This window comes from Mus musculus, chromosome 9 (assembly GCF_000001635.26).
Source record: "Mus musculus strain C57BL/6J chromosome 9, GRCm38.p6 C57BL/6J".
NCBI classification, from domain to species: Eukaryota; Metazoa; Chordata; class Mammalia; order Rodentia; family Muridae; genus Mus; species Mus musculus.
Window position 1 is genome coordinate 26814168 of NC_000075.6, and position 26309 is coordinate 26840476.

The 26309-nt window shown below is 40.4% G+C and overlaps 1 protein-coding gene across 6 annotated transcripts in view; it reads right to left on the bottom strand.

Moving 5' to 3' along the window:
• Positions 1-3785: 3785 nt before the first annotated feature.
• The window catches only part of Glb1l3 (galactosidase, beta 1 like 3), a 44147-nt gene continuing 21623 nt past the window's right edge, over positions 3786-26309 (bottom strand). Inside the window, exons 1-12 of one of the 6 annotated variants that reach the window (XM_017313588.2) lie at positions 20761-20820; positions 17094-17178; positions 14800-14937; positions 14199-14279; positions 13468-13574; positions 12528-12668; positions 12146-12217; positions 11503-11584; positions 10964-11051; positions 10570-10681; positions 4268-4384; positions 3792-4139 (exon numbers count right to left, since the gene is read on the bottom strand). In XM_017313588.2, the coding sequence (XP_017169077.1) occupies positions 4014-4139; positions 4268-4384; positions 10570-10681; positions 10964-11051; positions 11503-11584; positions 12146-12217; positions 12528-12668; positions 13468-13574; positions 14199-14279; positions 14800-14937; positions 17094-17178; positions 20761-20805 (1194 nt within the window). In that variant the 5' untranslated portion in view covers positions 20806-20820 and the 3' untranslated portion in view covers positions 3792-4013. Of the gene's footprint in view, positions 4140-4267; positions 4385-10569; positions 10682-10963; positions 11052-11502; positions 11585-12145; positions 12218-12527; positions 12669-13467; positions 13575-14198; positions 14280-14799; positions 14938-15295; positions 15377-17093; positions 17179-20760; positions 20821-26309 lie in introns of those variants that run through there. The other 5 variants (NM_001113323.1, XM_006510593.4, XM_006510591.4 and 2 more) reach the window with 5 other exon arrangements.

A 26309-nucleotide genomic window follows, 5' to 3' on the forward strand; every position in this document is an offset into this window, starting at 1 on the left:
CTAGAATAAACAATACAATAATAAACCATGTATGAAAAAGATGGAGCATTAGCCAGAGATCAAACATCCTTACTCCCACCAAGCATGTGTCAGAGAAAAATCATTTCATATAAATTTCAGTGTATAAAGCCTGAGCTGAAGAAAAAAAAAAAAACTAAGCTGAAAAAGTTTATTAGAGAAATCCCCATATTCTGTTTTCAGTAGAGGTTTGCTCCTGAAAGACTTTCAAAATTAAGGATCTCCTATAAAATATATTAATAAAGTCTTTGTCACTTGGGTTTTATCCAGAAGTCACTATACATATAGATTTATATAAGGTGTTTGGACATGAAGAAACAAGGTTTGTCCTGCAGGGTGGCAGAGCATGGGCTAATTGTGTGTTAGCAGAACTTCTTCTCCACTCTCTTGTTGTCATGGATTCTTTTCATCTGGTACCAGGAAGTAATTTTTCATACGTTTGTTTGCTTTTCTGAAGCAAAGTCTTTCTATGTAGTCAAGGCTTATGATCCTCCAGCTTCACTCTCCTATGTACTCCATACACTGGGCTTACAGGAATGAGCTACCACACCTGGCAGAGAACTAAGAAATATTTATAATGTCAATTTAGGAAATAAAGTTATTGTGCATTTGTATCCAGAAAAACAAACAAACAAACAAACATGGTAGAGGTCATAAGTGCTTAAGGAATTACAAATTTAGATGTCTCACTCAGAATCTTCAACTCCATTTTGCAACATGGCCTCCATATGGTTAAGGTAAATTTTTTCACCTAGAAAATACAGAACATATAACATTCTTTCCCTCTCTTTCACTTTCTGATGTTTTGAAGGTGGCATAAGAACTCATCGATGGTTTTCACAAGGTCTCGGGAGAGGAAGCAGACTGTCATGCTGTACGAGCGATGCTTTCCAAACATCGGGTGGTTTGCTTGAACTGAGAAATCCAGCACACTGGCTCGCCTTGAGAATAAGAGCTCCTCGTCTGTAAGTCCTGAAAAAGGTCAGTCTTAGCCTCAGATGGTGTGCACAGGAAATGTTAGAGGTGCTAGCTACCTTCACAAAGGATGGCTATCTGAAGACCCATTGCTATCCAACTGCTACATTGTTAGGTTCAATATGTACGTAGACAATGGTTTAGGGGTAAACAAATGGAAACCACAAAGAAATACTATTTCATATCAACTGGTGGCTACAAGCACAATCCAAGGTGAAAGATACGGGTATAAGTCAGCGGTAAAGTGCCTGCCTAGCACATGTGATGCCCTGAATTGGATCCCTAACAATAGAAAAGACAGACTAGAACTTATAAACAAGTGCTGGTGAGAAGATGGAGAAGCTAGACCCTTTGTATCCATCAGTGGGGACAGATAATGATGCAGATCCCCTAGAAACAATGTGGGTTTTCCTTAAACACTTCAGCACAGGAGGGCCTTCTGAGCCTGTAGCTCATTGACAGAGCACTGCTCTAGCATGTGTGATGCCAGAGTTCCATTTCCAACACTACATAAAATTATTATACATACAATTACCAAATAACTAGTATTTCTTCTTCAAGGCATATACCCAGGAAAACTAAAAGCATGCATTCACATCCAAACATGTGCACAAATGCTCATAGAATATTATTCATGTTATCAAAAGTAAAACTAAATCAAATACATGCCAAATGATAAACACCTAGACAAAATAAACATCCCGGAAATGGAATGTTATTCTACTCCAAAACAATTAAAGTACTTCTACATCCTACAGCACTGATAAAATTTGGTCAGTGAAATGGCACAGTGGGTAAGGGCACCTTCTCCCAAGGTTTAGGAGAGTTATGTATCCTTCAGGAGGAAGTTTGCCATTGTCAGTAGGTTTTGAGGGTTTATAGCCTCCCCTCACTTCCTGTTCTCTCTCTCTCTCTCTCTCTCTCTCTCTCTCTCTCTCTCTCTCTCTCTCTCTCTCTCTCCTGTGACAGAGAAAATGTAATTATCCAGCTTCCTGCTCCTTCCATCATGCCTGCCTTGCCACCATGGCAGACTGTATCCCTCCGGAACCATAAGCTACAGCAAATACTTGTCTCCTCTAAGTTGCTTTTAGCCATGGTATTTTGTCACAGCAATAGAAAAGTACCTAACAGAGCTGAGTGTGATTCCCAGACCCACATGATAGAAAGCACACTTATTCCTGAAAGTTGTCCTCTGACCTACACATACACACACACACACAAATATAAATGATAAAAGCCAAATAAAAGGTCCATATATTTTATGATTATATGAACACAAAATTTTCACAATAGTCCATCCCTAAGACACAAAGGGTGAAGGATGGCTGCCACAAAATGCTGAGAATGGGGGTATGGAGAGTGAATGTTAAAAGACATTAAGGATTTCTTTTTGTTGTGAAGAAAATATGCTGAAATCAGATGGCACTTATAATAAATAATATTGATTGCCAATATTTACAGGATCCAGAATCACTAGCAGACAACCCCATGAGTGTGTCTCAAAAGAAAATTTCTAGACAAGGTTAAGTGGTGTGGGGAAACCCACCCCAATTGTGGGTGATATGATTCCATGGGCTGGGACCCTAGATTAGATAAGAAGAAGACAACTCAAGAACTAACATTTACACTCTCTCTCTCTTCCCCAACTATGGATGCAACTTAGCCAGGCTCCTCATGCTCCTGCCAGCATGACCTACACATCCTGAGGGACATCATCTTCGAACTGTGAGGCAAAATAAACCCTTTCTTTCTTAAGTTGCTTTGCTCAGGTATTTTGTCCCACAAGTGAGAAAAATGACAAATGGTGTTTTTTTGTTTTTTTTTTTTAATTTTTTACCACCTACAATTTTCAAAAGGGTTTGTGTTTCTTGGGCAATAGCAGCTGTTAATGCTTTCTGCTCACCCACAGACTGCTTCTTGGTGTCTTACTTTAAAAGAATGGATGTGGGGATTAGAGAGGGCTCAGCCAGTAAAAGTATGCACTGCTCTAGCACAGGACCAGAATTCCATTCCCTAGAACCCATGCTGGGTGGCTCAAAACCCCTGCAACAACAGCTCCCAGGGAATATAGTATCCCTGCTCTCTGGAGATGTTTATACTCATGCGTACATGTCTACAAACACACATATCCACACACTTTTTTAAAAAGAGAAGACTACTTGATCAGTGTCATATTTTACTATTTCTATTTTTATTGAAACCAAATGAGAATATGTAAAAGGGTGCAGAGTATTCCTTCCTCAGACATCTGACTTAACTACTCATTATATTGCTTGAAGCCTATGGGCACTACAATAAACAAGGTAAGAATGTCTTGTAAGGCATTAATTGTTGGAAGTTGCGCTAGTATATTCTTAATATGAGAGACTGTGTGAGGCTTCAAATAGTGTGATTAGAGAACATTGGTTGGATTTTTCATGGATTTGGGCTGATCTCACTGATTCCTGTCCACTATAAATAAGAGGCCACACTATATCCAAAAGACCAAGAAGGAATAAACCCATTGCCAGGCCTTGCTGTCGCATATATCTGAACCAAGCCAAATTGCTATTTGATCTTTGATTGGATGTCACCCAAGAGATCTCCTTGAAGACAAACAAGACACGGTAGTGCCTAATTATGTTGATGGTTGACCTATGTTACCTCCTCCTCTAGCACACACACACACACACACACACACACACACACACACACACACAACCATGCATTCTCTTTAGCAAAGAAAGGCCAGCATGCTTAATTTCTCCTGTGTTGAAGATAATTCTTTTCCTCCCAACTGAGCATGAGAAAGCGGGAGTTAAATTTGTTTTTATTTTGTTTCTTTCTAAAGGCATATCTTGACAGAGAATAAGAACCTACTAAGAATTAAGCATTTAACTAGATAAATTTGTTTATTAAAGGCTTTGATTTTTATAGCCTAAAGATAGTAATTAAATGGATAGTATGAGATATGTAACAATTTCTTTGGGTATTTAGGTTATTTTCATATGTTTTTTCAAACAGTACTATGTTCAATATTCTTAGCAGGGATCAGCATCACCAGCAGCATCCGGCAATCCAGATCCTGTTTCGTAGCACTCTTGCAGCTGGGGTTTCTTTCTTGTCTGGATGTCAAAACCCTTCTCTATCTTCTCAAACACGATAACCTGAGAGGAGAGAAAACTGGAAATGAGAATCGCCAATCTAGCTGTGCAGGTTAAGAAAACACTGTAACTGGATGAGGAAGATCCATCTAACAGTTTATGACACTTTGAGGCAGGGTTGGGTAACTCACCTCATTGTCTTCTGGATGAAGCCAGGGACCAGGAAGGTACAGTGTTCTTTGAGGTCCAATGTCCCAATATCTTCCAAGATTGCGTCCATTGATGAACACAAATCCATAATGCCAGTTCTGAAAGACATGGGGGCACGGGAAGGATTGAGCCATGGGAACATAGACTGAGAGCAGAGCATTGTGGAGCAAGAGCGAGTTCGAAAACAACTTAGAAGGCAAAACATCTAGAACTTCTTCCCACAGTCTGAGAATAAGAAAGAAGACAATGGAATCAACCCTTCCCTGGAGATGCACTGTGGACCTACTGACTGGTGTGGTGTTACAGTTTTAAAGCAGGGATTTTAATTTCCAAAATAAGAACAAGGTAAATGGATAAATAGTGATAGGCAAAGCTACATGGCCCTTTGAATTATATTCTTATGTTTATTTATTTTATTTGTATAGGTCTGAGTATTTTTCCTCAGAGTATGTGTGTATCCCTCGCATGCCTGGTTCTAGATGAAGCCAGAAGAACACATCAGATCATTTGGTACTGGAGTTAGACAGCTGTGAGCCACCATATGGGTACTAAGAACTGAACCCAGGTCCTCTGAAAGAGCAATCAGTGTTTTTAACTGTTACACCATCACTCCGGGATAAACATAAACTCTTGTAATCTACTGGAAAAACATCAAATAGTTACAGAAAAAAAATATTTAGGACAAGAAAACATAAAGATAAGGAGACTTCCCGGCAAATTTTTCCACTAAGAGACATCTTACTCTATAGGAGGTGCTGAGAAGCTAAAAGGGCCTTTCCTGGCCTCACAAAGGGTAAAGTTATAGCTGTCCAGGAAGCTTATCAAATAGTGTACACTTTGGGTTTGGCCTCTAAGGGACTATAGCCTTAAACAGGGTGAGATAAAAATAATTCATTCACCAGAAGTCTTAATATGCTAGCAGCTAAGTGACAGTGCACTTACGACCAAAGTCCTATATGATTCCAATATTGCATTCATTGTACAGCCTTCATAAAACCAGCTGAAAGACTGGTTTGTTTAAACAAGGATAAACAAGATAATCAAAGTTTTGGTAAACCCAAGAGGCCACAAATGAATGTTCCCATATAGCATCTACCATATATAAATCAGTTATTTAATTTAAATGCACATAAAAATACTAAGTTGTCATTCCCTGAGATTATGTACATACAAATAACATATGGACGTAATGGGTTACATTTATGTATTTACCAATATATGCGTATATATTCAAGAGTTAAAGAAAAAGGGGCCATGAATTTGAGAGAAAACAAGGGAGTATTTGGGAGTAGATGGAGGGAGGAAAGGGAAGGAGGAAATCATGTAATTATATAATAATTTTAAAATATTGTTTTTCAAAGGTTAAGGCCTGCTGCTGGTGTTGATACACATTGTGGTCCTCTTAAGAAAGATGGTGGCTTCTCAACAATGAGATAGCCCTTTGGGGTTGGTTACCATGCCTAAGGACAGTTGCTAGAGCTTCACTATTTACTGCTTACATAAATACTGATTACACAGCAGGAATGGGTAGTCTGAACCCCATATTAGGGCTCTAATGTTCTAGAAATAAAGCTATTTCTGACAAATAAGTGAATAGAGATCACAGCACTATTCTTGGTCAACAGACTCATGTGCCATCCCATTTTGCTTTAAAATCTTGCCAGAACCTTGACCAAGTCACCCTATTCCCTATTTCACAAGAGCCTCTAATATGTGATTGCTCAGCACTAGTAACCAGCTATATCAAGCAGAAAGAAAAAGAAAAAAGTCCAGACTGAGCTCTAGCCAAGTGAGGAAAAGAATGTAATTTGCAGACGAAGCAAGTCTATGATAGTGAATCTCAAACTGGTTACATTACACTCTCCTTCCATGGGTTCACTGAGGCAAAAAGTCTTTGATACAAAAGTCTGAGAAACCGATCCTGATTCAAAAATAGAAAAAAAGGAGAAGAGCATTAACTTTATTTTGTAGCTTCAAGATATGAACTGCTCAATTTTTTATGCACATGGTACAATTTAGAAAGAGAGAGCTCTTTTAAACACAAACAAAAAAGAAATTTAACCCAGAAAGAGGATCCACAGACTGTAAATGCCTCTAAAGAAATGGCAATCTGTACTGCTGAGAACACTGTAGGAAAGACTCAGACACTGTAAAAGAAAACTCCAGATAACACTGCAGCTAAGTGTGTGGTCTTGTCCAAATGGATTCTCTGCCTGCCTTTGGTTCCCTCCCTGACTCTATACAAATCATTCCCTCCTCTTTTCTTCCTTCCTTCCTTCCTTCCTTCCTTCCTTCCTTCCTTCCTTCCTTCCTTTCTTTCTTTCTTTCTTTCTTTCTTTCTTTCTTTGTTTTTTTTTTTGTAAATTCACTTTACATCTCACTCACAGACCCCTCTCTCGGTCACCCCCTCCCACAACCTTCCTCTCCCCTCTCTCCATCTCCTCTAAGAGGTTGGGGCCCCCTTGGGTGTCTGCCCACCCTGGCATATCAAGTGTCTGTGGAGCTTGGCTAACCACAACCTCTCCCACTGTGGCCCGACAAGGCAGCCCAGATAGAAGAACATATCCCACAGACAAGCAACAGCTCTTGGGATAGTTGCTGCTCCAGTTATTCAGGACCCACATAAAGACTAAGCTGCACATCTGCTACATATATGTGGGGAGGCCTATGTCCAGTCAGCGTATGCTCTTTGGTTGGTAATTCAGTCTCTGAGATCCCCAAGGGTCTAGGGACTCTGAAACATTTCAAAACAAAACAACAGACATTCAGATATTTTCTATCTTTGTGGGCAAAGCCCTCTCCATATAAGGCTGAGGGAGTTAACAAAGCTTTCCAATGGTTCAAGTATTAGTGTTTCTGAATTATTAGCCAGTATATACAGAAACTATTAACCATAGCTTCCCAGATTATTGTAACCTGACATGGTTCTCCCATAGAGAACCCTCATACCAAGATTATTCAAGCCTGCCTCTTTGTTCAGCTGTGTACCACAAACCTACTTTTTAAATTACTATTCTATTGCTGTGAAGAGACACTATAAACCAGGACAGTTTAGAGAAGAAAGCATTCAAATGGGGCTTGCTTACAGTTCCAGAAGGTTAGCCGCAAATAACATGGCTGGGCAGACAACAGGCAGGCATGGTTCTGGAGGAGTAGTAGAGAGCAAGGAGAATGAGCATGGTGTATTTGGTTTTAGAAACCTCAAAGCCCATCCATGGTGACATACCTCCAACAGGCCATACCTCCTCGTCATTCCCTAACACTTCCACTAATTGGAGAACAAGCATTCAAACATATGGGCCAATAGGGACTGTTCTCATCCAAACCATGAAACACATCTCTGTATGCATCTATATACAATAAATCTACCTCCTCAACTCATATGTATAAAATAAAGCAGATTTTCCAAGTTGCTTGTTTGTTTGTTTGTTTTGCTGGTGTGGTTTTATTAGAGCACATGTGGCCCACCTGACCCCATCTTTTCTGTTCCTGTGTCTGTCCTTTGTTCATTCCTTCGTCATCCTAGTCATGTTTCCAGAACAAAGCCATGCAGGACATGGCAATGTACTGCCAGAATAGCATTCAACTAAGAACTGTACTCTTATCCGGAAGAGCAGGGCAAGCCATAGGCATGCTGCCAGGAGAGAACTTCCAAGTAGATTGTAAAGTCATGTCAACTAACCCAGGAGGATTCAAATATTTTAATTTTCATGGATCCCTTGGCTTGGAAGGGGAAATAGAAGCCTTCCATGACAGGACAGAAAAAGCAGAAAAGAAATTATTTGAAGGTGTTTAGAAGAAATTATTTCTAAGTTTGGACTATACCAGTTGATCCATAGTAACAATGGGCCCACTTTTACTTCAAGGATAGAAGATAGGATTTCTGAGAAGCTAGGAACACAATGAACAAGGCACCATGGACACTCTAACCCTCACATGTCAATCACACTTAAAGTCACCTCAGCCAAACTTTGTCAGAAAGCTACTTTTGCCCATTGCCCTGATTCATGTGGGAGAAGTGTCCACTAAAGAAACTCAAGATTCCCTCTATGAAATGTTATATGAAAAAATCCATCCTGAGAGTTATAAGTTCCATCAGACTCCTGAAGAAATTGAACTGCCAATAATCACACAACCCATCTAGGGCAAGCAATGCCCACCCTTATTAATATATAGACCTAAAAGTATATTCTGATTCAGGGATAAGATTTCACACCATCAACCAACAGTATACACATTTCAAAACCTAGAAATCAGGATCTGTTCAAGAGAAGTGTGGTGGTTTAAATAAGAATTGCCCCCATAGGCTCATATATTTGAATGACAGTCATCAGGGAGTAGCACTATTTGATAAGGATTAGGAGGTGTGGCCTTGTTGGAAGAAGTGGATCACTGGGAGTGGGCTTTGAGGTTTCAAAAACCTACAACAGACTTGTTGAAAGTCTGAAAGAGTTGAAAGTTACATCCTGATCCATAGGCAGAGAGAGAGAGAGAGAGAGAGAGAGAGAGAGAGAGAGAGAGAGAGAGAGAGAGAGAGAGCTTGGACCTGGTGTGAGATTGGACCTGGTGCTTTTGAAAACTCAAAGATTTTTCCAACAAGATCACACCTCCAAATCCTCTTCAAATAGTGCCATTCCATAATTACTAAGCATTCAAATATATTAGGTCATGGAAGCCATTTGTATTCAAAGTATCAAAGCCTTATTAAATATTTGTTCAAGCATAGCCCCCTGGATTTATTATACCAGAGTAATGAGAACACAGAGTCAATGTTCTAGAGACAGGATTTTCATTTGTTTGGTGGGTGTTTATATATACCGTGTGTGTGTGTGTGTGTGTGTGTGTGTGTGTGTGAGTATGTGTGTGTGAGTGTGTGTGTGTGTGTGTGTATATGTGTGTATGTGAGTATGTGTGTGTGAGTGTGTGTGTGTGTGTGTGTGTGTGTGTGTGTGTGTGTGTGTCTTCCATTCCTGAGTCCAGATAGCCCATTAGCAGTGAACACAAGCAACTACCCCTACTCCGGGAGCCAAAGCAGTATAGCTAAATTCACTGCTACATGTGTCTATATTCCCAGCACCCAGAAGATTGAGCCAGACACATTGCCACAATTCAAGCCAGTGGGAAAGAAAAACAGAACGTGAATAAAATATGCCATACAGATGTTTTTAAATGATATAAGTTATCAATGGAACTGCCATTTGAAAAGTCAAAACTCAAGCCTTAAATAGAAAACTAACCAAGAAGAAATATTATGTGTTGCATATTTAAGCCCATTTAAATATAAATGTATAGTTTTGACAAACACAGGTATGAAGTGGAATGTGGTAGAATTTTAAAGAGCATCTGCTATTTGTTCTGTAGATGTTATAACTGTTTGAATTTTTCAGTTGTATTCTCATATACCTTATACATAATGATAAATTAGGATGATTGAGAAAGATCATAGAGTTTATTAGAAGTAAGGAAGTGAAAAGAAAGACAAATCTTCCTTCAGGTATATCACAGCCTTGCTTAAGTTTTATTTGCTTTAGGTTATTTTACATATTTTTATTTTCATTATAATATATTTATTTTTATGTATATATGTGTATATATACATATGCACATATATTATATATATATATATATATATATATATATATATTCTGAGATTATGTATGCATTTTGGGCACATTCAACCTCCCTTCCCCAACTTCTTCACTGCTTCCCTTCCACTAAACTTTAATTTGTTTTTCACCTATATCAGAGCCAATTTGTGCCTCCCCTCTATCAGTGGACATATCTCCTCCCACTGGATTATGATAGAATTATCAACAACTCTCAATAGCTAAGAATTACCAGTGGTTCCTCAGCTAGAGATCATGGCCAAGCTCCCTCGCCATGCTGGGATTGGCTCACATGTCCACCTGCTCTGATGGATCCACAGACATTGTTTCCTTGTAGTCCTCTATGCCTCTGGCTTCTGAACTCTTTCTGCTACCTCTTCTACAACATCCTAGAGCCTTTAAAAGTATATCTGTGGAACTAGAGACATGTAGTAGTGGTTAAGAACACTTGCTGCTCTTGTAGAAGACCAGTACCAATTCCTATGTCAGGCAGCTCACAACTGCTTCTCACTCCAGTTCCAGAGAATCTGACTTCCTCTCTTAGCCTCCAGGAGAGGCCACACACATCCATATGTATGCATATAAACACACACACATACAAATGCTTTTAAAAATAAACTAAATATTAAAAAAGAAAATACATATTTAGAACATCAGAGAAGAGGAGGCTTACTTACTGGTAGGTGCAGGAAGGTGTCTGTGGGAGAAGAGCCAGCATTCAAGATTCCCCAGTAGAAGGCAGGGCCGTTATAAGTCTTTGGAGCAAGTCTCCAGGATGCAGAGCGGAGCCTGGAGACATGATCAAAATATGAGGCCGAGGAAAACTCTTCCCAGCACTCCTTCCAATGCTGACCCCGCCTTCTCTCACAGAGATCAGGACTCCATTGACATATTGAACTGGCAGTATTATCTTGACAATCAGGATACCTATTCTGTTCTAGTGCTGATGTAAAACATCAGATAATTGGATATACCCCTTCAGGCACCTGAATCTTGGGCTTTTCACCAGCAAAGGAAGAATTCATAACCTCTCAGATCCTCAGTATGCGTTGTGGGTCAGGAGGAGCATACCTCTTGAAGAAACTCATCTTCATGTCCAGAGAATAGATGGTAAAATTCGTCAGCAAAAGGCCATCGATGCTAACCACTTCCTTTAATCCTGTAGATGGGAAGCAGAGAAGAGTCTAGCAACAAGTGCTGGATATTCTCCAAAGTTTGGGACAGAGAAATACAGTTTATATATGCTTCCTTTCGAGGAATACAGCCAAGAGAACAAATACTAAACTGACCTACTGTCATTTGAGTTTTCTTGTAGTATTCTTTCACAGGACTAAAAGCTTTCACCACTTAGTATAAGGATTTTTCCTGAAAGAAGACTAAGTCCTGATCTAAGGTGGGCTAGCATCCAACATAACTATTCTACTTTCCCACCTCAGATAACAAGAAAAGTGAGAACGAAGGAGGGGGCACAAAGGAACATCACTGCTCTTGTAATGAAATAGCCCACTTTTCAGTGGGTTATTTCTATCCTCTCAACCTCCAAACATCCATAGCTATAAGCTTCAAGTAAATGAAGAGAAGTCACATTGTTTCTCAGAACCAAAGCCTACCTTTCTGCTCACTTTGAATTCTCCATGAGTAATTGATTCGCCCTTGATTCTCAACCAGGATCCTCAGAAGCTGACAACCCTGCTTAGGGGAACAAATTAGTGGAAACAAAATAGCCATCAAGAGCTCATATTCAAGAACATGTTCTTTTTTTCCAAGTCCCAAGAAACTGGTTAAAAGAGGTTTAGAGGCAAGCAGTTCCCAATTGACACCCCTCCCAGTCTCTCTCTCTCTCTCTCTCTCTCTCTCTCTCTCTCTCTCTCTCTCTCTCAGTGTGTGCGTGAGCGCGTGCATGTGAGAGAGAGAGAGAGAGAGGGAGAGAGAGAGAGACCCCAGCTCATATCCCATACTTAATCTACCCTTTCATTTTTGCTGACCCCATTAGGATGGGCAAAAAAAACCCTTTCATTCTGCTTTTGATCCAAACAGGAGCCAGATGTTGAATCGGACCTAAAGAGAACTTCTACTCTCAATAAATAATTCATACCAAAGCTTAGAAAATGCCTTTATTGCCCTACACACTTTCTGTTACAAATCCTATGTGAAAAGAAATAGCATTGTGGGAGAAAGTGGTAGGCAAGCCCAGCATCGCGCTGCCTGTGAAGGGACAATCAACGGTATCTCCTGGGCTGTAGGATTACTTACCTGGATTTTAGGAATTTGCAGAACCTCATGATTCTCATCCAGAATTCCTATACTTTGGTCATTCAAAAACACCTACAAAAATAGAGCCAGCATCAGATTGATCAATAGGCTTACCTGAAGTACAGAGGTTTAGGTAGAAGGTGGAAGAGAAAGACAGGTACTAATTTCAGTGCTCAGACAACTAGAAATTGAACAGGACTCCCCAGTAGACTGAGTTACAGCAAAATGAACAATAACAGTCTATTTGATTTGACTCTGTGTTTCCTATGATTCTACCATAATGGTAAAATAAATATTAGCATATAGTGACATGAATCTGTAACTACACTCCTCAAAAGTGAAGGTAGACTACACACCGCCAGAGATGCATGCTCATGCCTACCTGTGCTGAATCATGAACTGAAGCAAAGAGACTGCCTCCAGAACAGATGGAAGTCTCATAAAGGACCAGGCCAAATGGTTGACCACTGCCGTTGTTTATTGGAAGATTCTCCATGGTGACTGGAGTGTGTAACATGACGGGCTATGATGGAGACAGGGAAGAAACAGAAGATAAAATGAGGAGAAACCATGATCTTTCTCCTAAGAATCTTGTCACTATTTGTTGGATCTCACATTGGTCCTCAAAGATTCCTTGAATGAAAACAATCACAAATAGATGCCATGACAACCTTTCTATGGTAATATATTCACTGTCCAAGAAATTTGGAGTAATGTGGCCTTGGGAAGACAAACCACCATAATCATAAAAACTAATCATCAGAACAAAGAAATGTATTGCAAATAAATGAAGATGAAAGGATTTTTAACTCAGCAAACATTTAGCTATGTGGACAATTTACTATCGCTGCTTGTCTAAAATAGCACAGTGGAAGTAAAGACAATATAATTCAAGAGTTTGGTGTCTACAATTAAGACAGGGGAGAAATGGCATAATTTAAAAACAAAGCCTAACTAGTGGTTAATGAAGATTACTTTCACGGGTCCTTAGCCAGCAACTTTCCATTGTGGATCGTATAATAGTATTCAGCAAGTGAGTCCATCTAAGCTGGAAGTAGGATTCTCTAAGATAGGATACCATGCAGTGCCTGTGTTCTCACTCTTGTTGCTAGTTCTTCAAGTTCTTTACCATCTTCTCCAAAGCAACAGGTGTTTCCTGACCAATAATTCCAGGTGTAGATACAATATCAAGGAGTAAATTTCAAACTACCTCATTAAAAGGGTTCCCTGATGAGATATTTCTTCTGGGGCCCACATCCTTCTCCCCACATTCTCCATGGTCTCACCCTCCACCCCAGTGCTGGTGCCCATGCAGTACTTACCTGATTTAAGTATGGTAGAATATCAAACAGAGGCAGGTAGAATGAGAGATTCACAGAGGGATAGATAGCCTTGGGGATGAGAGGAGGCAATGGAGGCAGAGGACGTGCTGCAATGAGAATGACATCAAAGCACAGGGCAAAGTGGTTAAATGACCATTCCTCTCTCTAAGCATTCCCATGTCTATCCGTTACCATTGTATCCAGAGACCAAAAAAAAAAAAAAAAAAATTAGTTTTATCCTAGGACATAGGTGTGCTTGTCCAAGAGAGATAATAGGGGGCATTTTGCACCCACACAAATCTGGTAGAGACACATATCTAGGAAGCATTAATTCCTGGTAGGCCATATACCTAGTAAACACATAGTAAGCATGTGTACCTGGTGGAAACAGAGAAAGAAAAGAGGTGGAAAGCTCTATGCTACATCTGGAAATGCTGACTCTTAGCTCTGTTATAACACTCACTAGACAGCAAAAGGGATGCATTTAATTCAAGTTAAAATAATGAGTTATCTTTCTGCATATGTTGTTACTAAGTCCCACACAATACTAACATTTTGCAAATAAGAGATCACTCTTCATCATCACATGACACACCTTGTTCTCGAGAGCTTCACAAGATGCTATCCCCCATAAAAGACTTTTCCCTTTCTTCCCTCCTCCACAAATTATGGGTAGTCCAAGAGAAGGCTATCCTCCTACTAAGGGTTATAATACTAAGGGTTATAAGTACCTGAACCAGATGCAAAGAGTTTCCGAAGCTTGAAATACTTCTCTGTGTAATCGCCAGCCTCAGACAGCACAGCATCATAGTCTACAAGACAGAAGTTCCTGTTTGAGACATGCAGTCCTCCACAGCAGGTCCTGCTTCAAGCACGGGGATGTGTGGAAACCCAGATCCACCAAAGATGAGACAGAAGGAACACAACACATCCTCTGCCTCTGGCTGGAATACAGATGTAAATGGCAACCTGGAAACCTTCCCCAAATTCTATCTGGAAACCAGGGGCTTACCCTACCCTTTCGCTTTCCCAGACACTCTTGTCCCTTCAACCCCGGATCCTAGTCCTGCTGAGCTAGATCTGAGAGCACTGGGGTCAGCACACAAGAGTGAAGCCGAGCATTTAGTGCTCAGAAGCTTGCCTGCTAGAGTGACAGCTGGCTAGGCAGCATAAATGTTAAAGAATCAAGGAAAGCAGGTGAAAAGCCTCAATTCTCGGAACGGATTGCTTGTTAGGACCTCGTGATACAAGAGCATGATTCTGGAGTCTCCTCCCCAAAGCTGTAGGCCCACCCACCCCAGGGAAGTGACCACACACGCCATCAGCACTTGCCGTAGCTAGTCACAACACTGATGTGATGATTTTCATAGCGGCCTCCATTTATGAAACCAAAGTTGGTTCCACCGTGGAACATATACATGTTGAAAGAGAGTCCATAGCTGATGAATTTATATACTGTGTGTCGAATTTCTGTTGGAAAAGAAGAGGTTAAAAACAAAAGGAAGACTGAGCTCTCAGGTGAAAACTACCATCTCCAGCTCTGTCCGGCACAGTCAATCTTGTCATCTTTTTCACCATTAAGTAGGTGGAACCATCCAGAACCACTCTTGAAAACTAAGTCCGGGAACTTGCAGCTCTTTTTTTTTTCTTTTTTCTTTTCTTTTCTGTTCTTTTAATTTCTTTTTGTAGTTTCATTTTTTTTCCACTATAGCTTTGCCACAAATTGATCCCCAAACTGCATGTATTAAATGATAGTCTAAAACTCTGGTCTTATAAATATCTAAATTTTTAAATTATTTACAAATCGTGAGTATGCACTCATTCCTACCTTCCCAGGACCATGTTTGTAAAAAGTGTTGAGTTAAAAGCACTGCATTACTGTACTGTGCCTGTGGTAGTTAGAATCTTTGGTCACAGAAACTTCCATTTTTAGAGCATATTTAACAATGAACTCCTCTTCCCTCTGATTGTCATGGAAACTGGAAGACGGCAGTCCAGCATGGGCCTCAGCTTTGACTGTACTCTTTACTGTTTGTACGTCCACATATGGCTTATTTTCTCTCTGGGCTTCTGCTCTGCTACCAATAAATGAAGGCTTTAATTCTCACACCATCATGGGAATGAGGAGTTAATTAACTGATGAAAACTGTGCATAATATTCAAGACACTGTGCCCCAGACACAAGAGATCACAGATCTGTGGCTTGGTGACCAGGTTTGGGGTGATGCTGATATTGTTCTTTTAAGATCTTTAATGGTGTGGCAGTCAGGCTTTCCTCCCTTTGCATGTCTACAGTCCAAAGATAAACAGTGCTTGTTTCTCAGACACCAATACTTAGGCAATTCTCCCATTTCAGGACAAGTGAGCTTTTCGTATAGCTGCAACAAAATAGCTTCATGGCAACAGACTTTTGCTAAGTGAATGGAAACTGCCAGACATTGTTCTGAGGGGCAGCATTAAACTTTTCAACAATCCTAGACTTCCCCCACGCTTCACTTTTGAAGAAGGGATTTTTTTATATCATATATTACTGAGATGTAGTCTTTGGATGCTTTTATGGGTGGTGACTTCATGGTAATTTGATACCTGTGTACAAAGCACAATAACCAAACCGGGATAAGGAGTGTGTCTGTATGATTAACCACTGATCATTTTAGGCTGGGTCTTTACAGTCACTTTTCTTAGCCATTGTGAATGTCTCACAGATTGTTTTAACAAGTATTTGCCTCACTAAGCAACAGAAAGCACCCCCTAATGTCTCCCTTCTGGCTGCATTTCGGGGTCCCTCACTGGACTTCTTTCTCTTCTCTCCATCCTTCTCAGTCTCTGATAACTACTATTCTACTCTGCTCTTTTATTTTTAATTTCCATAAATGCAGGAGAGATCAAACTTGTCATCCTTTATCTGGGTGACCTCACTTAACACAAAGAACTCCAGTTCCAAGACTGTTGCCACAGATGACAGGATTTCCTTCTTGTAGGGTTGAATAATACTCCATTGTGCATAGTTACCACATTCTTTTTAGCCATTCATCTACTGGTGAGTATCTAAGTTAAATAATCTCCATTTGGAGGGGGGACAGACGTTTTGACTCAGAAGTAAAAGAAATCTGCCTCAAGTCACAAAGCTCCTCACTGCTGAAGCCTTGAGATTAAAGTCCTGTTCTCAGAGCCCAAGATCCAAGTTCCCATCTCTCACTGCTTGTGGGCTCCTAGTAACCACCACCATTTTGTTGACAATGCTATAGAGGCATCTTTCCTAGGGATGAGTATGACATCATGCGAATGCTCCCGAAGCATTTGTAGGAATGTCAAACTCGCTGAGAAGAACCATTTCCTATCCTGGCTCTCTGACTGCACCTGTTTCCCTGCAGCACACAGCCTGAGAAACACGGACTGGACAGTGATGTTTTAATTTCTAGCAATCTGTTTGTTTTGTTTAATTGTAAGATTGCTGTAGGGTAGGTGTCATACTGTGTGTGCACATGAGCATGGTCAGTGCTTGTAATTAGCACAGGTTAGATGGATGTTCATGTCTGCACAGGAATGTCAATAAGCAGAGAGCGATGTGAATGATCTAGGGCATAGGGCCTTCCTGACAGAGTCAAAACCAATGGTTCACTTACCTTCTGCACTTTTCTCAATGTGTTTACTCCCCCACGAGTCATACCAGCCAGTCCAGTATTCCATAATCATAATGGGCTTATCACTCTATAAACAAAGCAAGTCAAACATTCAGTGTAACAAAGGAAAATAGAGCCAAACAAAAGGCTCCCATGAGGGAGATCGCCAGCAATGTTTTCCACCTTTTGCCCAACTCAGAGATTCTCCTGTTTGGATACAAACTCTCATATTCGTATAATTGTTATTTCTAGCAGTACTTATTTTGTAACTTTTGCTAATAAATTATGTAAAGATCTTAAAGTTTTACATATTTATGAATTATGCCTTTATGGTAATAAAATAATTATGAACACATTGAAATGATTAGTAGTTATTGAACTTTTACTATTATGAGGCACGGAGTAAAGAATTTTATTTAAGTAGAGCTATTTAACAGACCCACAGTGATAAACTACCACTCCCACTGCACAAATAGAAAGGTGTAAGTTACTACAAACATAGGCTACTGTACAACTTAGCTCAGCCCGAAAGTGCTTTAGCTGGGATTTGAACTAGTGAGTGTCTAGTTCCTGCAGCCACAATCCTAACCCTTACACTGTGTGATGGCTGTGATCACCAATGACTCATTAGCACAGAGTATGCAAAAATAAATCAAAATCATATATTTCCCAACTCTCCAGAACTCATTTTTACCTAAAATATGGGCATTCCTTTTAAAATGTATCTCATGGTTGCCTAAACCCTTGACCACACATACTTTGTCACGAGCTTGAGCAAAATGTGTTAAAATTTTGTCTGCATACCAATTCTCTCTCTCTCTCTCTCTCTCTCTCTCTCTCTCTCTCTCTCTCTCACACACACACACACACACACACACACACACACACACACACACAAAATATATACACATTAAATGTAAAATGAAAATTAGGAATGGTTGGAAAATCCCTAAAAATTCGGAATTCTAACAACATATTTTAAACATGGAATATAGAAAAGTTTCAAGAGACATTTTAGAATGTTTTGGATTCAATGGAAATATAATATACCAAAATTAGTATGATGTAGATATAGGAAAATTGATACTAACAAGGATTTATATGAAGAGATAATAATCAACACAAATAATGTATAGGTTTTAACCAGGAAAAAAATGTAGGTAAATAAAAATAAATTCAATTCAGAGATGCAGGGAACAAAAACTATTTTTTCAGAAAATCTCAAGGCAGATATTTATCTAATTTTTAAAATTGGTGGAGAAAGATGTCAAGAAGATAATTAGCTGGGGGGAGAGGTCCCATATGCTTTTCTTCATATAAACTAAAATTAAAATAAACAAGAAGGATCATGACCACATCTTACTGGAATGCTTGAGAGAAGGTGCAGGTGGCATCTGACAGAGACACCATGGACTGTTACTGCCTACAGCCCTGTCCCAGGTGTCTTCATTCGCTTGAGCAATAGCAGCACTTGCATGTGGCTTTTGACTCAGTGATAATTGCTGAGTGATCTCCAATTGAACCTAGTTGAATCAGCAGCACTCGTGTGTAACTATCAAATCCCATCTCTGCGCATGAATTTCTACATCCCTTCATGTCCTGATCTCCTTATAAAGTGGAGTCAGCAACAGGACCTCCCACATTGCCCTGGGAGAGTTGTGCAATAATAAACACCCAGTACAGTGTCTGGCACACAAGTGCTTAGCAAATGTTAGTACTCCCAAAGTTTGGATATGAAATGGCCCCCAACATGTTCATGTGCTCCATGTGAAAGCACTGCTCTGGTCGTTTCTGGAAACCTTTGGAGGTGGGCACACCTAGCTAAGAGATGGAAGTCACTTTGGGAGGGCACTTTGGAGTGTTTTTCCCTTGTCTCCATCCTATCTCACTTTCTGTATCTGGTCTGATGTTCTGCCAAAGTATGTGAGGCCAAGCAAGCCAGGAGTGAGCCGTCTGACTCCATAAGAAAACAAAACCAACAACAATGACCAAAAAAAAAAAAAAATTAATGTCCTTCCTCAAGTTGCTTATTAACTAATGTACAGAGGCTATATGAGGAAAAAAGAAAGCAATCCAAATGGGATTTTGTCAGGAAGCATGGCTGAGCTTCCTTTCTGATCTCTTGAGGTATGTGATGTTAACAGAGTAGAAGGATCCAGGTACTTACTAACTTCTTCTCCAGTCTTTCTCGAGGTCTTTCAGTGGCCCATTCACTGACCTCTAGGTCAGGTTCAGCTGTGACTTTGAAGAAAATGAGTCGTTGCCTTCAGGAGAAAAGCCCTGCCCAGACTGACTTTCAAAGGAAAGATGACAGGAGACTGCACTCTGAAAAGGGCTCTACCTGGCCACAAATGCTCTACCCTCTGCTCCATAAAACCCCATGCTGCCTAGCATGTCTCCCTGAAGACAGGGATCTGAAGGAAGTGTTCCATTTTCAAGCCAAAGGCTGAACCAACACATTTCTTTTGCTCTTCTCCATCTCCTAGTTCTCCAGTAGAGCATGGGGCAGTAAAATCCTCACTCTCTGGTAATGTTTTGATGGAGCCAACCAAGAAAAAGGACTCAAAGCAGGATGGCTCCTGTCCACTCCCACCAAGGGACCAGAAACCATTAGAGAAAAAGAGATCCAACTGCTCACAGATAGCCTTGTGGCTGAAATTCTGGGATATCCTAGCAGCTCCTGGAAGACACATTATGTCCCAGGATTCTCATTTCTTTCTAGCTCTTAGCTTTGGTTGTCAATAAATAACTCATTGGTAGAAGGAAGAGGGTTTTGGCTTTTGACAGCCAGGGGGCTCTAGCTTGAACCTTAGCTGTTTGCTAGCTCCACATCTGTTTCATTTTGTTAAAAATATTTATTTGTTTATGTTGTTTTTAAAGTACTCCATTCATTTGGCTGTCAGGCTTTCCTTAGGAGTTGATGAGTTCTAGCCTGGGTACAACCACACTGGGGCTCTTTACTTCCATGTTTGAGGTTTAAACCACCACCTGATCTTGCTTAGGTCACTCTGCAGTGTGAGCTGGCACAAAGTAAGTCATTTCCATTGTATGAGATTTGTGCAGCAGTTCTAGATGTTTGGGGTTGCACTGTTAGTACAAGCTAGAAACCAGAGGGTGGCGAGTTTCAGGAAAATGTATTTCTCTGAAAACTACCTGTGTTTTAATTCGCTGTTTGCCTTTTTCTTCTTACTTGTTTCCTAGGATGTATGGTGCAGTGACAGTACCAGCTGAAAATACTTGAAGCTACACAGTCACTAACTGGAGTTATACTTGGACAATAGTTCCCACTAACACTGGGAGCTATAAATATGCAGTATAATATGTTCATTTCACCATGTCAAACTTTCAATGACTGTTATTCTGGGAAATAATGGATGGTTTTCAATTTTGGTCCTTCAGGATTGTTCAGAGATTTGGTTGGTTGGTTGGTTGGTTGGTTGGTTGGTTTGGTTTGTGGGTGTATTTGATGAGCTGGTTTGAGTTTTATTTAGTTTGGGTTTTGTTTGTTTGAAGGGGCATTTTTATTTTTTTTATTCTAGTTTTGGTGTTTTATTTGTTTTTACTTGAAGATAAAGACTGTTATTTGCTTTTGAATACAAGAATACAACATCAAAAGCCTCTTTCTCCTATGATATATCATTTCAGAGTTTCAAAAGTTTTGCTTGTTTACCTGCACAAGACCTGTACATGAGCAAGCCAGCTGATAATCCAACATAGAGGGCACGGGGGCCGAGAGTCCTCAGCTGAGAGGTTTACTGATGATGACTACTGAAAAAGAGAGAGAGTCCTGTTTCTTTAAGAGTGTAGCCCCTGGAAGGTTAACCAATCACCAGCAATGGCCCAACTACCCATCACTGAGTATATGAGCTGCACAAATTGGACTCCATAGTTTATTTTTTTTAAAAAAAAAGACATAAAGTTAGGAGCAGGTGAGCTGGGAGTAGACCTGAGAGGAGTTGAGGGTAGGAGTGAGAGAGGCAAAGTTCATCAAATACATTGTATTCATGCCAGAAACTTTCCAATAATTAATAAAAATATTATATTTTTTGGTTGTGAGCATAGCCTTTAAGGGCTGAGCCATCTCTCCAGCCCAGGCTTTCAGTCAACCATCAGACTGAGCATGGGGACCCCAATGGAGGAGTTAGGGAAAGGACTGAAGGAACTGAAGGGATTTGCAACCCCAAAGGAAGAATGACAGTATTAACTAACCAGACCTCCCAGAGTTCCCAGGGACTAAACCACTAATCAAAGAGTACACATGGAGGGACCCATGGCTCCAGCTGCATATGTAGCAGAGGTTTGCCTTATCTTGCATCAATGGAAGGGGAGGTCCCTGGTCCTGTGGAGGCTCAATGCCCCAGCATAGGGAAATGCTAGAACGGTGAGGTAGGAGTGGGTGGGTGTGTGGAGGAGCACCCACATAGAGGCGGGGGTGGGGGGGGAATGGGATAGATGATCTGCAGAAGGGAAACCAGGAAGGAGGACAACATTTGAAATGTAAATAAATAAAATAACAAATAAAAATAAAAACAAATATGTCTACATATTAAATACATACATTCATACATACATACATACATACATACATACATACATAAAATATTATATGAAACGACCTGTGCTATCTTTGGGGAGATTTTAGCTGAAGACTTGGGAAGTCTCAAAGACTGCTGTGGGGCTTCTTTCCTATCAGGTATCAATAAAGTTGAAAGGAAAGAGAAGATACTGGTTGACAACAAATGAATGGGGAAAGGCCAGGTTTCAGGCTGGTGGGATAGCCTTCTAGAACTGAGGATACAGCCATGATAACTAAATATTGCTCAAGAAAACTCCTTTCAAGTTTGAAGCGCCAAGCTCTACTCAAGGTAGTAAAGAGCAGTCCTTTGTTTCTGAAGTTGCGTAAATGGTGAGTAAAGATTTCTAAATGACCTGAAGATTATACTCATCACGGGCATCCTGATTCTCAGTGCTGTCCATTCCATCAAACACGGTTTGTACAGACTATGTTTAGGAGCAATGGAGAAGATGAACCATCTGCTTAATAAGGCACTAATGGGGCTGGAGAGATGGCTCCACAGTTAAAAGCACTGCCTGCTCTTGCAGAGGACTAGGGTTTTGTTTTGTTTTGTTTTTTTCTTAGCACCCACATGGCATCCCACAACTATTCCAGTTCCTACAGATCTACCACCCTAATCTGGTCTCTGGGACCACCACACATAAATAGTTCACTGCAACAATAAAATAGTCAAATGTAAAATAAAGATAAATAAAACTTTAGTTAAAGAAAAAGACACTGGCTAATCTTTTCAAAATAGCCACTAAGCTTTACTTATGGTTCAGCTCTGGATGAGTGTAACACCTCAAAGCAGACCTAAGTCATTTTAAAGTTGTGTATAAAAGAAAAAGACTTTCTAGTCTCTACCATAGTTGTTCCACTTGTTAAGTTACCAGAAGAAGCTGGGATTAAAGAGGATGCATAGCAATTAATTCAGATACTGAACTCTTCTGATTAGTCTGCACTCTGTGGGTTTTCTCATCCAAAAAAATGGGCCATTTCACCCACAAGAAAAGATGCTGAGCCAGGCGTGGTGGCGCACACCTTTAATCCCAGCACTCGGGAGGCAGAGGCAGGCGAAATTCTGAGTTCGAGGCCAGCCTGGTCTACAGAGTGAGTTCCAGGACAGCCAGGGCTATACAAAGAAACCCTGTCTCAGAAAAAAAAAAAAAAAAGAAAGAAAAGAAAAGAAAAGAAAAGAAAAGAGAGCGAGAGAGAGGGAGAAATGAACACTTTTTTATTTAAAGTGAAAAATGGAGGATCCTACCCATGGGAGGTCCTGATCAACTTTGATTTTCAGAGCAAAGTGAAAGGGACCATATTCAGAATAAAAAGTTCCTCCCAATACCACTTTCAAAGAAAGAGGAGAGACATACATTAAGATTCCACCTACTGCAGAATTTTCTACCTAGTATTTCACAAAAGCTTTTAACACATATCTAACCTTATATGGTGTCTAGTCTTACATCAACTTGACACAAGCTAGAGTTATCTAAAAAGAGAAAAACTTCAGTTCAGAGAATGACTCCATGAGATCCAGTTTTAAGGCATTTTCTTAATTAGTTATTGGTAGCGGAGGGCCCAGACCATTGTAAGTGGTGCCAACCCTTGGTGGTCCTAGGTTCTCTAAGAAAACAAGCTGAGCGAGCCACGGGAACAAGCCAACAAGCAGCATCCTTCCATGATCTCTGCATCAGTTTCTGCCTCCAGATTCTTGCTTTGAGTTCTTGCCTTGACTTCCCTAAGTGATGGACTGTCACCTGAAAGTGTGAGCTGAAGTAAATACTTTTCTCCCCACGTTGCCTTGGTCATAGTGTTACATCACAGCAACAGTTGCTTCTCCAAACTGAAGGTCTGAGACAGAAAAGTCTACATTCTTTGAGAATGGTTTTAAATACACCCATTTCATCTTCCTTCTAAACCCAGCAGAGACTGCTAGGGGCTCCAGAGTACTCTCCACACCACAGGACCTTGGGATCACGGGTGGGTGGAGCACAACATCAGCTCCAGAGAGTCAAGGAGGGTCTTGTGTCACCGGGGGCAGGGATGGAGGAGCCCCACCTGACCAGAGACTGGGATCCATTCAGGATGGGGTCAGCCTAGCCATCTTCTACGTGAACCCAGCCAAGGGCTTCTGGGGCTCCAGAGGACTCTCCATACTGTAGAACCCCTAGCACACCCAGGAACCTGAGATCACCTGAGAGCACGTGGGTGACAGAAGCAACAGAGCTTCTTGAAAAGGGTCCTGTCAGGCCTTCATCCTCAGCCAGGAATCAGAGCTGAGACCCAGACCCCTGGGCACCTTCCTGGCCAGAGGAGAGTCGGCCTACAGGGAGGATTCTGACCCCAGGACTCAGGAGGTAGATCAGCTCCAGACTTCTGGACACCTGCCCTGCAAGAGGAGAGCTTGCCTGCAGATGCTCTGACCACAGGACTTCAGGTGAGAATTGGACTCCCAGGAGTGCTGACAGAGGCTAACAGAATCACAGGAGGATCAAGTTCCAGCCAGAGACACCTTGAACATTAACACCAGAGATTACCAGATGGCGAAAGGCAAATGTAAGAATCTTACAGAAACCAAGAACACTGGACATCATCAGAACCCAGTACGCCCACCACAGCAAGTCCTAGATGCCCCAACACACCCGAAAAGAAAGATGCGGATTTAAAATCATATCTCATGATGGTGGTAAAAGATTTTAAGAAGGGCATTAATAACTCACTTAAAAAAATACAGAAGAACACTGCTAAACAGGTAGAAGCCCTTATATATGAAGCACAAAAATCCCTCAAGGAATTACAGAAGAACACTGCTAACCAGGTAGAAGCCCTTAAAGAACTACAGGCAAACACTGCTAAATTGGTAGAAGAAACACAAAAATCCCTTAAAGAATTACAGGAAATCACAACCAAACAGGGGATGGAATTGAACAAAGCATCCAAGATCTAAAAATGGAAGTAGAAACAATAAAGAAAACCAAAATGGAGACAACTCTGGAGATATAAACCCTAGGAAAGAAATCAGGAACCATAGATGTCAGCATCAGCAACAGAATACAAGAGATGGAGGAGAGAATCTCAGGTGCAGAATATTCCATAGGGAACATGGACACAACAATCAAAGAAAATGCAAAATACAAAAAGATCCTAACTCAAAACATCCAGGAAATCCAGGACACAATGAGAAGACCAAACCTACGAATAATAGGAATAGATGAGAATGAAGATTTTCAACTTAAAGAGCCAGCAAATATCTTCAACAAAATTATAGAAGAAAACTTCCCAAACATAAAGAAAGAGATGCCCATGAACATACAAGAAGCCTACAAAACTCCAAATTGACTGAACCAGAAAAGAAATTCCTCCCAACACATAATAATCAGAACAACAAATGCACTAAGTAAAGACAGAATATTAAAAGCAGTAAGAGTTTCCCTCAGGGTCAAGTAACATATAAAGGCAGGCCTATTAGAATTACTCCAGACTTCTCACCAGAGACTATGAAAGCCAGAAGATCCTGGACAGATGTTATACAGACACTAAGAGAACACAAATGCCAGCCCAGGCTACTATACCCAGCAAAACTCTCAATTATCATAGATGGAGAAACCAAAGTATTCCATAAAAAAAAAAAATTCACACAATATCTTTCCACGAATCCAGCCCTTCAATGGATAATAAAGGGAAAACACCAACACAAAGATGGAAACTGCAACTTAGGGAAAAAAAAAAGAAAGTAATCCTTCAACAAAACTATAAGAAGACAGCCGCAAGAACAGAATCGCAACTTTAACAACAAAAATGACAGGAAGCAACAATTACTTCTTTTTTGATTTCTCTTAACTTCGATAGGCTCAATTCCCCAATAAAAAGACATAGACTAATAGACTGGCTACACAAACAGGACCCAACATGTTGCTGCATACAGGAAACCCACCTTAGAGACAAAGACAGACACTACCTCAGAGTAAAAGGCTGGAAAACAATTTTCCAAGCAAATGGTCCAAAGAAACAAGCTGGAGTAGCCATTCTAATATCAAATAAAATTGACTTCCAACTCAAAGTTATCAAAAACACAAGGAGGGGCACTTCATACTAATCAAAGGTAAAATCTAACAAGATGAACACTCAATTCTAAATAGTTATGCTCCAAATGCAAATGCAGCCACATTCATTAAAGAAACTTTAGTAAAGCTCAAAGCACACATTGTACCTCACACAATAATAGTGGGAGACTTCAACACCCCACTCTCACCAATGGACAGATCCTGGAAACAGAAACTAAATAGAGACACATGGACACTATCAGAAGTTATGAAACAAATGGATTTAACAGATATCTACAAAACATTTTATCCTAATACAAAAGGATATACCTTCTTCTCAACACCTCATGGTACCACCTCCAAAACTAACCATGTCACAAAACCGGCTTCAACAGATACAAAAATATTGAAATTATCCCATGCATCCTATCAGATCACAACGGACTAAGGCTGATCTTCAATAACAACATAAATAATAAAAAGCCAACATTCACGTGGAAACTGAACAACACTCTACTCAATGACACCTTGGTCAAGGAAGAAATAAAGAAAGAAATCAAAGACTTTTTAGAGTTTAATGAAAATGAAGCCACAACATACCCAAACTTATGGGACACA